Source organism: Antrostomus carolinensis, unplaced genomic scaffold, assembly GCF_000700745.2.
Source record: "Antrostomus carolinensis isolate BGI_N321 unplaced genomic scaffold, ASM70074v2 scaffold16549, whole genome shotgun sequence".
In the NCBI taxonomy this organism is placed as follows: domain Eukaryota; kingdom Metazoa; phylum Chordata; class Aves; order Caprimulgiformes; family Caprimulgidae; genus Antrostomus; species Antrostomus carolinensis.
In genome coordinates this window covers 5,602-21,118 of record NW_010340791.1, presented here as the reverse complement: position 1 = coordinate 21,118, position 15,517 = coordinate 5,602, and the positions used below count along the sequence as shown (strand labels likewise).

The following is a 15,517-nucleotide window of genomic DNA, read 5'->3' as shown; positions in this document are numbered from 1 at the left end:
GTGGAAAAATATTGTTAGTCATTTACGTAAACACTATGTTTATGTATCTTCTTTACACTGGAAAATACTGTTGATCACTATTTGTATGATCAGCAGTGAATGGTTGCTGAAGTGACCCATCTGTTTCTTCGTTGGGCCTCGGAGTTTTTTTGTGTGCGTGCTGTACCCAATGTAATATGGTAGACCGAGTGTATTTCAAGGCATTTCTCTCTTACCTGTTTTAACATGGACAATTAAATTGAATGTATTGAACTTAATTTGTCCTGAAATAATTCAGTATTATTTGCCAATAAAATTGTCTCCCAATCACTGTGATCCTCTAATGAAACTGAATGGAACTGCAGCATAAGAAATAGTAGTCCATTTATTTGCCTTTAAAAAGAAAGAAACTTTAATTCTTTCAATTTGAGAAATATTACCTGATAAATGTCTTAGTAGTAGACAGACCTTTTATGGAGAGGCAAAAATCAATAAACGAAGAAATGTTGCTATGCATTTAATTTCCTTTCACAGGTGGTTGATGCGAGGCTTGTGTCTGTGTTTGATGCCAGAGAACTGGAACTGGTTATAGCTGGAACAGCAGAAATTGACTTGAGTGATTGGAGAAATAATACAGAGTATAGAGGAGGTAACCTTAATTTTGAATTATTCACTGACAGCATTGGAAGGCCTGGAATTGCCCAGTTTCTAAGACACTAAAAAGCCATCCCATGAGATACATCTTTAGTATCTTCCAAATTTCTGTGGTTAAGTTTGCGGTAGGATAAGGTAATTTATCCATTTTAGTTTGCTTCATTGCTTCCCCTTGCAGCTCTTCCCTTACTATTTTTGTCTGGACAGTATAACAGAGCAGCGTTCTCCACAGAAAATACTGTGCTTAGCTGCACACTAGTAGAGTATCACTGGAGACAAATGGAAATGGTAACCATTTTTAGTAGGATCTACCTCTTTTTCACTCTCAAAGACGACAGGAAATGAGGAGTAATCCCAGCGACTGCAGGCTGTCAGTTGGGATAATTTGAGAACTGGAGGATTTGGAAACTACTTTGAGAGAGATGGTTGCAGCATCATTTGTAGTTTTAGATATATAAAAAGCACGGCATTAGAATATTTCAAGAATTGGCATTCCTGTTAGTGATTGATTAATAGAAGAAATTCTTGCACAAGAGATTTCATTCCTTTATATCATAGTAAATTAATTCTCTGCCCTTAAGATTTTTAAGCATCTCGGGAGTATTCTTTTCTCACCTCTTGTCTTTTGCTGCAATTGAATAAGAAATATGTCATTATTGTGATTAGGGCCAAACTAGGAAAAATGTATTCACTATTCTCTCGACCACTTTGGTAGCACCTAAAGGTATAAGGGCTCTTCTTGTTTTAACAGGTTATCATGACAATCACATTGTAATTCGGTGGTTCTGGGCTGCAGTGGAAAGATTCAACAATGAACAACGACTAAGACTTTTACAGGTAAGAAATCAGCTGAACTGTGTAGAAATAGTGTACATCATTAAAATTAGATGCTAAACTAGGCCCATCCAGGTTTATGACATCCAAAAATGATGGTAATGCTGTCTAGTGGGAATAACCTGACAATCCTCAGAGACTAACTGTAATAATTTTAAGTGACCAATGCTCACAGCTGTTTTTATAGATTTCTAAGTTAAAAAATACATTTAAGGTAGTCTTTGATGTCAATAATCCTTTACTATTATTTCATTAAAAGTACATTAAGACTAGTAAAGCTAGAAGAGGAAAACTGTGTAATTGGTTATATCATTAAGTAGAAATTTTAATAATTGTACAGCTTAGGAAGGAGAAAGCTTAGATGGAAGTTAAAGTGCATCAAATTAGAAAATAATGATGAAAACCTGAAAACCAGTCCAATTCCATGTTCACTAAGTCAGCCTGCAGAATCTAGTCATTCTGCTGATGGATGATGTAAACCTCTCAACAGAGAAGTATTTATATATGTGGGTTTACTGTTGACTTAAATCTTTTTAAATTCAGGTTATGTCCATTGTATCTGTAAAGAAACAGACAAACTTTACCGTTCTTGATTTATTATGAAATCCACTGTTTCAACAATTCAGAATCTGCATCTGATCCTTGAGTTATCTAGATGAGTATGATGAAGGATTTTCCCTTTTTTATCTGTTTAAGTACTTTAAAAAGATCTGTAAAAGGCAGTGCAGGACATCTCATTTGATGGAGAGACAGAGACGTCTGCTTGTATGTTCCTATCACATCTGTCAGTCAGAAGTTTTTATTGTATCCAGACCATTAAAAATGAAGTAGCCTCTGATCTGTCAAAAACCATGTTTGATCTGTTTGTGATGGGTTCTAAATCTACTCAATCGACAGCACTTCAGCACGTCATTAGGTGTTCTACCTAACCTTCAGAATTTAGTCCTTTTCTTACAGTATTTATTAACAGTTTATAACCATACTGAAATCCATATAGTCAAAAAGGCTTAACACAAAGCTGTTATCATACCTAATTACTTTTCTATTACTTCCTCTTAATACAGAATAAAAACAGTAGGGACAAACTCACTTAGGCCTAAGTTTAAGTAACTTGATATTAATAATGTTTTATTCCAAAGTACTTATGTAGCATAATTACTCTTTCAAAGAGAAATCTTTGAAGGAAATAAATCTGATAAGTTGTCTCTTATAGAGCCCTATCAGGAAACGGTCTATTTTCCCTTATCCTCCATTTAAAGTAGCATTTATTACTTGTGCCTCACATATTTCCTTGCTTTGCAAATGCTTTTACATAAGCATCTGAACTTCAATGGGTATTCTGATATAAATAAATTTCTAACCTGCACCATCTGTGTATCCAATATCCGTGATGCTTTGTTTGCTCTGGCAGTTTGTTACAGGCACATCCAGCATACCTTATGAAGGATTTGCCTCTCTACGGGGGAGCAATGGTCCAAGAAGATTCTGTGTAGAGAAGTGGGGGAAGATCACTGCTCTTCCAAGGTACAACTCTGTGTGCATTAATGCTAGAGATACTTTAGAATATCAATTACCGGGATAATAGATAAGCTGTTTGAGAAACATAAAAAAGATTTAACTTGGTATACAAATATATTATGCCTTACATAAAAAATTATTTCCCCATTGTTCCAGAGTCTGATACATACATTTTACTTTGAGCTCAGTTTTTTTTTTCTCGTAAGATGGACAAGGCAGTGTAACTGTGCCTGACATCCATATTGTAAAGCTTTTTTCATGGAAAATTATATTAGAATAAGAACTATTTCTGAATTTGATTTTGTTGAATGTGCGGCATTTACTTCCTGAACATGCAGTTCATCACTTAGGAGCAAAGATTAATATGAATTACAATTAAGTAACACTGAAAGCTATATTGGATCAGACACACACAATCTTTTCATTATAGTTTAGTCATGTAATTTTTATGCTTTGTCTGATGTCAAGAGTATATTAATGCATATGAAGAGGCAAGTTATGAATTGCAGAAGAGATGCACTTTGAGGAGGGGATCATTTGACTTAAGAGCCAGCAAAAGGACAAGAGAAGGTAAAGATTTCAAAAAGCATAAGTAGAGTCAATTGAAGTATGTGAAAAGGGTAAAGGAAGAACGTGAGAGTCCAAGATGGGAAAGCAGAAGTTGAGTTGTACAAGGCAGGTTCTAGCCTTTTCTATTTTGTGATCAGGCTGATGTGTTTCTGGAACATTTCCTTTCATCCAGTTCTGTAGTTCTGTAGCCTTTAGAATGGGTTAATAGTGGTTAAAAATATAGATTAGTGTGTGGAGTGTGGGCAAACTAGCTCCAGTTAATCAGATCACTGCTTATAGCCTGTGGTAGTAGTTTTGGGCTGGGCTCATCCATGGATGAAATTCAACCCTGATCCTAGCCCATTCCTCTTAGACAAGGTTTCTCAGGAATAACCTGCATTCAAAGTCTCTTAAGACACAGGGCGGCTGTTGGACACAGGGGGAGTTTCTCTGACCAACAACCCTTAACTTCCTCCAGCATGAAGTCAGAGACAGAGACGTCTCTTGGGTTGGCTCCTGCCTGGAGGCTGCCATTTGAACCGCACTGAGAAAATCAAAGATGCAGAAGTGGCAGTGTGAAATCCACAGGCACAGCAGGTGGCCTTTAAACAAAGCCATCTTGCCAGTTTTCAGTACAAATGAGAGCCAGGCAATTGAGGATTAAAGATAAGCAAATTATGGAAATTGCTGTTTCAAATCGAATACTTTAATATCTTTTGAGGGCCAGGTAATACCTTGTAGCCCAGTAAGTCTACTTTATAGTTTGATTATGATCAACCTATGAACCTTTGATTCTGTTGAAAAAGAAAAAACTTAGATTTTTTTAAAAATAATTTCTGACTTCAAAATGTAAGATTTATTTGTGAGTTTAAGTAAAGAGATTGTGGGAGTTTTTCTAAATATTCTCTAATACTGGAATTCCTGGTGCTAACAAGCACAGTTTGCAGTGTGGAAAAGGTCAGGACACGCCTGAACAAGGTGCTCAGAATTTCCTCTGAAAAGGTTATATACAGCCCTCGTTGTAATAAACTGCAGAATAAAGCTACTTCCTGTAGAGCAACATGGAGAAACACGTCGAGAATCTCTGCTACCGTAAGGTGTTCAGCAAGTGTAGGGGAAATGCCAACTCTTCACATTTAGGAGAATGTATCATGCCCTTGAAATTTCATTTATGATTCCCTTGGTTAGGAAACATTTGATTTTTGTCTCTGTGGATAGTTTTTAACATACAACTGTGAAAATTAAAATAAAATAACACCACACTTGTTTTTGTTAAAATAAACAACTGCATATGACAAATATCTACCGTTGTGATGAGCTGGCAATTCCTGGCATTCATACGTGGAACCTTGATCTCATAAAAAATAAATGATCTTCCATGTTTATGCTTAAGTGGGCTAAACCCTAAGCAGAAAGGAACATCTGCATTTTTACATATCTAGTTCCTGCATGCAGTGTAGCTTCAGCCTGCGTCTCACCAGCTTCAAAGACTTTACTGTGCAAACAACAAGCAGTACTGGATTGAAGGCAAGACATCATTAACAACGACCCCGAGTAGCAAACTTTCAGGAGGTTTCCAAACAAGCCCTGCGTGTGTAAACACATCGCTGGATCTGCTGAGAATGCTGCCCTAGGACTCTGTGCCTCTCACTGATTCTCAGATAACTAAAGCATTTGCGTTAGGCACCGTCACTCACTCGCTCGTAGCAGTGTTACACTTTGCAAATTACCCTTTTGATTTCAGTCAGAGTGCTTGTGAAATTTGATAACACTTGGTGTAAGGGTGGCAAAAGCTAGGACTGAACAAGTCAGTGGATTTTATGTTTCTTCTCTGTTTCTAAAAAAAACTACTGCACTGCTGAAAACACAAAAAAATACCCATCCCCATATCTTCTTCCTGATTTTGAGACACAGAAGGCAACTAATATACTTACTTAGGTATGAGATTGTGGTCTAAGCAGCTGTGAATATAAACACAAAAGTATTCACTAGATGTTTACCTAGTTCCCACTGTTCTGACTGCTGTGTAATCAGTTCTGCTGAATCAAAATAGTGAGATTTCTGAGAGGCGCGTGTCAGGGTGCCTAGCTGGTATCACTGTCTTTTACACTAGTAAGTCAGTAGCATATAAAAGGCCCTGAAAGGATTCATTATTACAGGTTTAGCTTAACTATTGCCATCCCTGATGGCACTTCTCCCTTCTTTCACACTGTGTTGTAGATTACACTAAATCAGTGGAGGGACTGTTACTCTTTCAATTCACTTACATGCTGAAAAACTGGTTTCAGGCTCACTACTGTACATTATATATATGTTCATGTGATGGATGATCAACATGCAAATAGTATTTATGTCTGACTGCTGGATTTTAACCCTAAGTTATTCTATTGTACTACTGTAATCAAAATGAAGGGGAGATTAATTGGGAATCTATACTTCAGGAGTCAAGATGTTTAATTGGGAATCTAGACTTCAGGAATCAAGATGTTTTTTCATATTGTCATAAAGTGTGAGTCCAGGAGGATGAACAGTTAGTGCCCACATGGATTGAAATGTTGGAGTGTTGTTCCAGAGGGGAAAAAAAACAAAACAACTTTCTTGAAGGCTTGCGTGTTTGCTTGCTAGGGTGAGGAGAAGATGATCTTAAGTTTTTTGTCTTTTTTAATGACTTGGTTTTCCAAAGTGGGTGATTGCATTTTCAAAATTGCCCTCAAAATTAAGATAAAACTCAGTCCTCTTAATAAATGTAAACAACATGCTGGGTTACTATTAAACCAGTTTATAATTAATCCCTTGCTAATTATATACTATGTCTTTTATAATTTGTGAGTTTACGGCCCACACAGCATGATCCATAGTTCTAATGAGTGGCTGTCAGCCCCATGCAGCAGAAGCATGTGGTTAGACTGTTAATTGCCTAAGACTCTTCCATAGTCTACACTGAACTCAAGGAATCACTGAGTTCCGGTTGCTCATTTGCTGCTGGTCTAAATCAGTCTCTTCAAAAGGGAAATTTCTTGTTTCCTTTTTTTTTCCCCCCCTAAAAAAAAAAGTGTGAGGAATGCAATAATAATTTAATCTATACCCCAGAATTACTTAATAAGGTTTTTGGAACGGCAAACGAGTTCAAAGAAAGACTTCCTGTAGGAGCCTTAGAGGGTTGGGAGGGTGGAGAAATTTTTCCAGGCCCCTGGAATACAGTGGGGAAATACCCCTCTCTGCTGTACAGCATGTACTACTTCTAAGCATACTGTATTTAGGGAGGGTGCAAAATTCAGTGCTTTTTTAAGTGATTGCATATTTGATGTTTGGACTCTGTTTATAATACTAGTGTGACCTTCTGTACTGTGTATATACTTCTTCACCTTGATATTTTTACGACATTATAAGCCTTTTAACTAAGTGAGTGTTCACCTTCAATGAGAATTTGCAATGGACTCATGTTTTTATCAAACAAGATTAACCCATTTCATGTTCCATCCCCGTAGCTGGGAGCTGAGAGCCACTTAAAACAGCAATTAATAAACTTGCTCCAATAGAAGGCAGCACTTTTGGCTCAGATAAAGCTCAGTACGGGCCTGTTGTAGACACTCAGATTTCTTTGAGTGCTTAGGTTAAATGAGGAGTCGCATTTGCTTCGAGGAGGGAGCTTGTTCAGTCCTTCCATTGACATTATACATTTACACGTAATACGAGCCATACTGATAAAGGGCAGGTCACTGCCAGAAAAGTTTGGTTTTCAGATGGATTGTATTTAAATAACTCTGTGATGCCTTTTATTACAAAAGAATAAAGTATTTGTAAAGAGACACCTGCCAAAATACAAAAAGGTTTTTATCCTCTAAAATCAGTCTAAAGTGAGGCTTTAGTACAAAGCTTCAGAGCAGAAAAGATGCCTCCTCCAGCTTCTCTTTGCATCATTTCTTTCTCAAGAACCCATCACATTCATAATTATGCTATCTATTTCACTAAAGCAGGCTTATCCACTATAGTGTTTTAGAAAATATCATCCTTAGCCTGCCCTGAGGTCAGGCAATGATATCCATTATTCTGTGAAGAGGAGAAGAGCCCAAGCACTAACTTCCCAAGAACACAATCCATATGCCAAGGAAATGTAAAAGGAAGAGCATCTAATTTGTCTGTCCTTTACTACTGTGGTATTGTTTCCTATATATCTAGAGTATTTTTTAATATATCATCAAAGCTATTACCTTATGCATGTTCAAGGTACTGAAATATCTTGTTTATGATTATGAATATAGTATTCAAGTATCATCAGTACAGGAAAAAAATACTACTTCTCAGAAGATACATTTAAATCCAAGATTTCAGAACAGACTGTTTGAATTGTATGATGTTATATCATTCTTTTCTCATGCACCTCTAATGGATAGAATTTGTCCCATGCCTTTTGGGCTCTCAGTGTGTTTCTAAACACCTTCATAAATGCTTCTGACTGATTTATTTTAATTCTAAAGAAGTAGATTAAACCTCACTACCTGTTCAGTTGGAAAACATAATTTGATTGAACAAAGTCTTCTGAAAGAATACTATCTGCCTGTCTCTACGTAAAGCACATACCAGTCTGCGTGTTCTCTTTTGAACTTTTAAATCATGTACTTCTTCATCTCTTCTTTTTCCCCCCCTCAGGGCTCACACTTGTTTCAATCGCCTGGACCTTCCCCCTTATCCATCATTCTCTATGTTATATGAAAAACTGTTGACAGCAGTTGAAGAGACAAGTACTTTTGGACTTGAGTGATACACAAACCACAGTGCCCAGCTCATTGGACTTTTATGGATATGTCTTCTCAAGGAATGAATGAACATTTGTATTGGATTTCCTAGAGGAAGATTGTTTCACAGTGCAATTCAAATAATGAGGTTCCATGAAAGAGATTATGAAGCAATTAAAAAGCATCATGGTAGTGGCAGAATTCTCTCTACAGTGAAACTAGAGCGTGCCTGATGTGCAGGGAAAACCATGTCTCGCAATCCACGTTTTTTCAGGATGGCCAAACTTCTTAAGTTAATGTTCTGAGTGAACAAGAAATGCGATCCCATGTTGTGATCAACCTGGCTACTGCAAAACTGACATGTACCTGAAAACTGGATTTCATCATTGTTAAACAGAAAATTCAAGTCAAAATGTGAAATCATTCATCCCCTTACCTACCCAGTAAATTATCAAAATAACATACAATAGATTTTTTTTTTTTAATTTGTGAAGGTACATTACTTTATGCCATATGTTACAAGAGCATATCCAGTACTTGCTTTACCTAAGATTATGAGTGCCTGCATGTTGTGCACCATAGAGCTCAAGTTCCCAGGGCAGATGTGAATTGGAAGGAAAGTCAGCAACAAAAGGACGTAGCAACAACGGCTTGCATTAAGGAGGTTTGTGGAAATGTGTTTGCAGTGGTGTTTATTACAAAAGATGAGCTGTTATAATGAACTTAATAAGACTGATTTTATACTGCATGGAAACTATTTTAAGAAGAAACTAGCCATCTATCACAGCATATCAGGAAAAAACCCTAACACAGTGACTTCTGTTTATTTTTATAGGTTCATTATATTATGTTTCTTAGAGTGTAAACAGGAAACAAGCAAACTAAAATGCTCTTTCTGTTTTTGTCACTTTCCATGCTTGAACAGACATTCTGCTAGTGTTTATTCTTTAAGCACTCTCAAGAAAAAAAAAAAAAAAAAGCCTTTTATTTTTGTAAGAGTAAAAACTCCCAAAAATATTTTGCACTGAATGTACCAAAGTTGAAGGGACATTATGATCTGACTGATAGCAAACTGCATCTCTATCAAGTATCTGTAAAAATGCTTAGGAACCAGGCTTTCTTCACGGTGCCATGTCTATAGATACCAGGACTGTGCACATAAGTAATAATTTTATAATACTCTATGTGGTATGGTAATATGCATTTATCTTAAATGCATCTGAGTCATTTTTCATGCATTGGATAACTTAATGCAGTGCAGTTTAATACAGATATTTCATATATTCCCCACAACTTTTTATTTGTACAGCACCATAGAACACTAGCTCATTTGGAAACCCATGAGTAACCTACTTTAAGGTGAGCCACTGGACATAATGCCACTGTCCCATATCAGTGAACACCTAAAAGATGTAAACTGTTCATAGTCTCTAAGCTTGCATTTTCACTGATAAATAATTTTCTTATCAAATGTCATTTGAAATAAGTTTTTATGGCATATCAAGCATTGCATGGACACCAATTTGTTTATGCTTAATTTTTCTGAAATACACAAGGCTTGCTCGCATCTGTTTGGTACCTTCCTCCAGATGGTCTTGTGGAACACTTGCACACTGTTTCTTGTGCAGCTGCTGTCATGCAGTGCATCCACCACATTTTAAAATTTCAGGAAGTTGCACTTGGATACTGGATGACAAGAACATGAATCTAGCTTTGCATTTGCCCTCTTGATAGCACTGAAGCACAGCAAGCCCTGTTCAGTGGGAAAAGTAGCTTTTGAAATAATATTCTCACTTTGGAGACTCTTGAAAGGGCATCTTGGGGAGGTATCCTGCTTGTTCTTGTGGGAGATTTTTTCTGACGGAGGTGTGAACATCTGTGGAGATGTTGTCAACAAAGACTGCCACTCCACCCTCCAGGTCGGAAGGCAGGTGCAGCTGTGGTGGAGGCAGCAAAGACTGAGAAAACCCTTCAGGCGTACTTAGAAAATGTTACCTGTGCAAAGGAAAACCCACTTGCAAAATCAGAGCGTAAGCATTCTTTTACTTCAGGAATAATTGAGCTTCTGCATGACATCTGGGACACACCTAAGTAACATAGGTTTTTTTACGCTACTTCTGGCTGGTATGAAGTGGCAAAGAAAAATCCAAACGTCACCCTATTTTTACACATATATTTATCAGTCTTTGCTAAGATTGCATGTCGCAGATCCTAATGCACATCTTTTTTTCAGAACACAAATGAGCAGTAGGCAATCTGTCTTTTCATCAGGTCACTCCAGCACAGCTCATGTTTCATATGATCCATTCACTGAGTAGCTTAAACTCCGGCACTCAAAGCAGAATGCAACTTTTGATTGGTTGAAGGACTGCAGAATTTTGATTTTACAATACTGTGTTATCTGTGGTCTAAAAGGGAGATTTCCCAGGTGGAAACTGTATTTAGAAGTTTTGAACCAGAAACTTTGGAATGAAAAGTTTAAATATTTGGCACAAATTAAGTTTATACTAGTCTGCTTTTTAAGTTATGCTTTTGTACAAATCAAAACCAATAAATGCATCTTGTCAATTTTTATTTAAATAGATTTACTGCACGCATTTGTTCTGTATTTCTGTATTTATAAATCATTTAAATCAGTCATGATGATCCGATATTTTGTAAAGATGTGACAGGGTCACCAGTAGGGCAGCTGTCAGTTTAAAAAAAACAAGCAAACAAACTAGAATCCCTGTAGCATTAAGACTGAGGGACACCGAGGAGAAGCTGCTGCTTCCTCCTTTGCTGCCAACATCACCTGAGGGACTCTAGAAAAATGTTATTTGAAAGTGATGAGGAGTTAGCTGCCCAGATATGGGTACCTGTGGTGCCTTCAGCACTTCAACGGCTCTTTGTGTTGATGTAAATGATGTGGCTCTGAAGAGATTAGCAGGGAGGGAGTATAGCGAAGGAAGCCTGAGCTTTCTCAAATACCCACATCTCCTGGCTACTGCATGGAATATCGTCCCTTCAGTGTGGGAAGCCATTCCCCTAAAACGTATCCCAAAGTCAACTCTCATACCCTGCAGATGACTGCAACAGGCGACCATGGTGCTTTTGCTTATGAGGTGCTGGGGCAGGGAAGAAAGTCCAGATGGAGAAAGACTGAGAAGCCTTTCTGAAAGCTTTTTGTCTCCTCAGAGCTTTTCCAAATGGTGCTAAGGAGCTTTGCATTTAGGGAGGAAAAAAAGCCAGTTAACCTGAAGCAGATGAAAAATTCCCTTCAGCTACAGTGTGATGACAGCTCATACTAACTTAATCTGCAGCATCTCCATCAGACAGAGTCTGGCTGGGGAGGTGCCACAGCAGTTACAGTGAGGTGCCCATGTTTCCTGCTCTGCCGGGAGGCAGAGCCACGCATTGCTAAACAAAAAGCAGCTAGCAGGTCGTGCAGCCCGCCTGGCCGGGCTGGCAGCACAATGCCTGCCAGGGGCCTCGGTCCCCAGGGCCAGGCCCACCTCTTCCTGGCCAAGCAGAGGTGCGCTTTGCTCACCTGGCACTGCCAGCAGCCAGTTTAACCATAACTCTCCTAAATACACCAGGAAAGTTTGTAATCAATGAAAATTAGGCAGCGCGGTACCTGCTATAGCAAGCAGTTACAGGTTCAACATCTGCAAGCCAGCAGCAGTTAGGGTAGCAGTGTTTTTGCCCACAGCAGGCAAGAGACAGCCATCTGCTACCTCTGTCACACCATCAGCAGCACCTTGCAGCGTATCGTGGGAGAGCCTTCTTTCAATCCAAAGTAAAATCCAATTTAATACTCAATTCTGCTGACCAGAAGCAAACCTTTTTCCCCATTCCCTGCCTGCTGTTTTTCCTTAGTATTCATCAAATAATTGCCTTTTTTCATTTGAAACATAATTTCCTTATCCTGTTGTGAACTTACCATAAAAAGGTGTTAATATGACTTAGTATCTAGGGTGAAATCCATCTGTGCACACAGGCCTGCTGGGCACCACATAAACTCCGCATTGAAGCGGTTAACCTCGGGTCACACAGCGTATGGTGAATATATATAATCTTCTGGAAAACTGAAAATCTAGGCAGCAGTGTGCTGGCAGGACATCAGACAAAGTTTCTGGCATAAGTTAAATGGGCAGAGCCACCGGACTGGTAGTTTGCTCAGTTTAAAATTATAGAAAAGAGAAGAGTTTTGAGGTTTCTTATGTATTTTTAATCCTTTTAAAAATAATAAAAGAAAAGCTTCCTTCTGAAGCATTTGAAATGGTATCGTCTGGATGCTAAGTGTAATCTCAGCAGTATTAATTGCAGATGTTTACTCAATTTCTGCAGTGGTAGCTGCAGAAGTTTATGGAGATGCTTGCAAGCACACTGTCTCTGGACTGAGGGAATTCCTGTTCACGAAAGGGGAATCTGCAGCAGCTGTGTTTGAATAGCCTGTATAAGTTCATTTCCCATGGCATAAAGCAAGTTAATTCTTTTCAGAGAATGAAAATTATTTGTATTAAATTATACTAGTAGTTATGTTTTTCTTGCTGTTGTTTTTATGTGGAGGGGTAATTTATTCCTGTTAGCACTAATGGGAAATGAGCAATAAGTTTGGTCTCCAGTTGTAAGATTACAGACTTGGCTTTAGTGTTAACCTTACAGTATTAATACTCAACCACCACTGCTGTTTCCCCTTATCCTTTCCTCCCTGGGCAAGCAAATTGAACTCCAAGCAAAATTTCAGAATAATTACTCAGACCTGACTTCTTCAACGGTTTGTGCTTTGGCTCAGTTATGCAATACGAAAGAGAACTGCAGAAATGTTATGGGCTGACTAGCTCACCAATTGCAAGTAAAAAATCCTTTACGATTCTGTTAGTGCAGTCACAGGGGCTGCTGTTGGATTAGTCTAACTTTTTGCCTAAATATTTTACCATAAAAAAGAGTTTAGGAGGTTGAATTTGAAATTGCTTATTTGCTGGAAAAATAAATATACATTAAGTAAATACCAGAGGAAAAGAACTTTATTGTAAAGCTAGTAAGGCTAAATGCCCTTTTACCCATTTTTGTAAGCAGTATGCAAAATTATAAAGCTGACCAGATGAACACACCATTTTCACAGTGTGTGTTGGTTTGTTTTGCATCTCTCTCAAACAGACCACGAGCTTCATAGTGCTTCTGTTCAGTTTCAGACTGACTAGTTTCAGCACTAGACTACAACTACTTAGAATGTTCATGGCTATGGAAAGTTTTTTATTCAAACACTTCTAGTATTTTCTAAAATAATTTTACTGTAAAGAAAGGTATTTTTCAGGTTGAAACTTCATTTAAGGCTCTACTTCATAGGCTTTGCTCACAGACATGTTATGCCATAGGTATTTTAAGGTAAACTCATGATTAATTTGAGAGTTCTATTTTATATTAGTAACATTATAATGACCTTCTGGTCACTGCTTAGAAGGGTTCCTCCTGACTGTATGTAAAAGGACGACAGTCAAGGACTCCTCTGGAATTATTACAATCTATTGTATCTGTATGTATTCAAAATGCATTTAAAATATCTCCTGATGACTACGTGAAATAATTACTAAACTCAATGATTAGCCCCCTTCTAAAGAAATAATTGGAATTTTGAACTTGTTTCCTTTATGTTACCAGTTGCAGTCAGATTACATTGCAAAATAGTAAAATTTTAACTACAGATGTATTCTGTCAGATCTCTTAAAGTTATGGTGAATGTGAAAGGGAGCTGAACTGTGCTTCTTTCAAGCCTTCCTCCCTTTAAAAAAACTTATGAATAATGAAAATTGTATTTTGTTTTTCAGTTGTTTCTTTTTTAGAACTTTCAGAAACTTCTTACTCAGCCCCTGCTAGAAAAAGCCTTGTCTACTTAGAGGGCTTTTGCTAAGCACTCAGGAGGTGTATAGATCCACTAATTTAATATAACTTTGTGCTGACATCAGTGTAATCAGCTTTTAAATGTATAGACCTACAAAAGTCAACAGGACTCTGGTCTCCCTTATTCTGGGCTGCCTTCCAAAGGCTGGCTGTCCTCTCCCTTTTAATTGCGCATAATCCTACAATCACCCAGAGACAATTGCTGACCACCTACGCTGACTGTAGGTATAGTATCAGAGTAAGATTGTGGGCTTGTTTATTTTTTCATCAAGAATGAAACTGGTCTCCTTTGCAACAAAAGCAGCTTCCTTCATTTCAGAGAGTTGATAGGATCGTAGTTACTCTGACATATATATTGTGAGCAGTTTAAGAAAAATGGTTGTAAAAGTTTTGTTGGAAATCAGTTTATTAGGTATCCAAGGTTAAAATGTTCTTTGATTTCGGTTTTGGAAAATTAGTATCGAGACAGGATTTTTCTTGCAGTGTTTTCTATCACCAGAATTTCTGAGCTCCCATGGGCTGCTTCAGGCTATTGGCTGGAGGAAGGGGGAGTAGCTCTTGCAGTGAGGCAGGGGAGTGCTGATCCAGAAATGACGAGAGCAGGTGATTTATGACCTTAGAACTGTGCCTTCCACAGATGGAGGCTTTGTCATACAGCCCTTGAACCAGTTTCTTCCAAAAGCTCTGCATATCTGCATTGCCTGCTATTTGCAATACAAGCAGCTCCTGACATACTCTATTGACTATTCAGCATCTCTCATTTTAAATGAGAATTACAATTTTTATAATTTTTATAGTTAGAAAAACTAATCTAGCAGTATAAATCAGGTCAATAAAAGAAGATTTTGCTGAGACATCATATTTGATTGCTGTGCTGACTGCAGTCAGACATTGGAGCTGAGTAATTTTTAAATAGATTACTGTATGAATAAGCAAATAAATCTCTGAAGCCTCATAAATAATGCTAAGGAAGGAATGTAATAGTAGGTGCTGTAATGATAAGATATGGCAGTTCCACACAGCAGATGGAGCATACAAAATGCAGTCATGGAATAGTGCTAGAGTGAAGACAAGACTGAAAGAGTAGGGACAGAAAAAGGACTACATTTTGGAAATAGGGAGCGGGACAGTGAGCTGTGATGACCACTGGGTATAGAAAAGGGGATACCTTCTGGTTGAAAATGAGGCTATCATAATATACCCAGGAAAAAATTACTATACATCCTGAAATACATTAGTGTTACTCCCACTGCAAAACATATTTTTCTTAATTATTAGGTTTTGAAAATCTAAAGTACACAATCAGAAAACTTACTTATATGGTGTTTTTTCTTGTTTTCTTGGTTGATTTTTGTTTGTTTTGT

General features: G+C 37.7%; 1 protein-coding gene across 1 annotated transcript in view; it reads left to right on the top strand.

The window, feature by feature from the left end:
* HECW2 (HECT, C2 and WW domain containing E3 ubiquitin protein ligase 2) overlaps window positions 1-8,296 on the top strand; it is a 73,746-nt gene extending 65,450 nt beyond the window's left edge. Inside the window, exons 24-27 of the mRNA XM_029087055.1 lie at window positions 514-628; window positions 1,385-1,470; window positions 2,879-2,991; window positions 8,185-8,296. Coding sequence (XP_028942888.1) covers window positions 514-628; window positions 1,385-1,470; window positions 2,879-2,991; window positions 8,185-8,296 — 426 coding nt within the window. The remainder of the gene's footprint in view (window positions 1-513; window positions 629-1,384; window positions 1,471-2,878; window positions 2,992-8,184) is intronic.
* The last annotated feature ends 7,221 nt before the right edge of the window (window positions 8,297-15,517 follow it).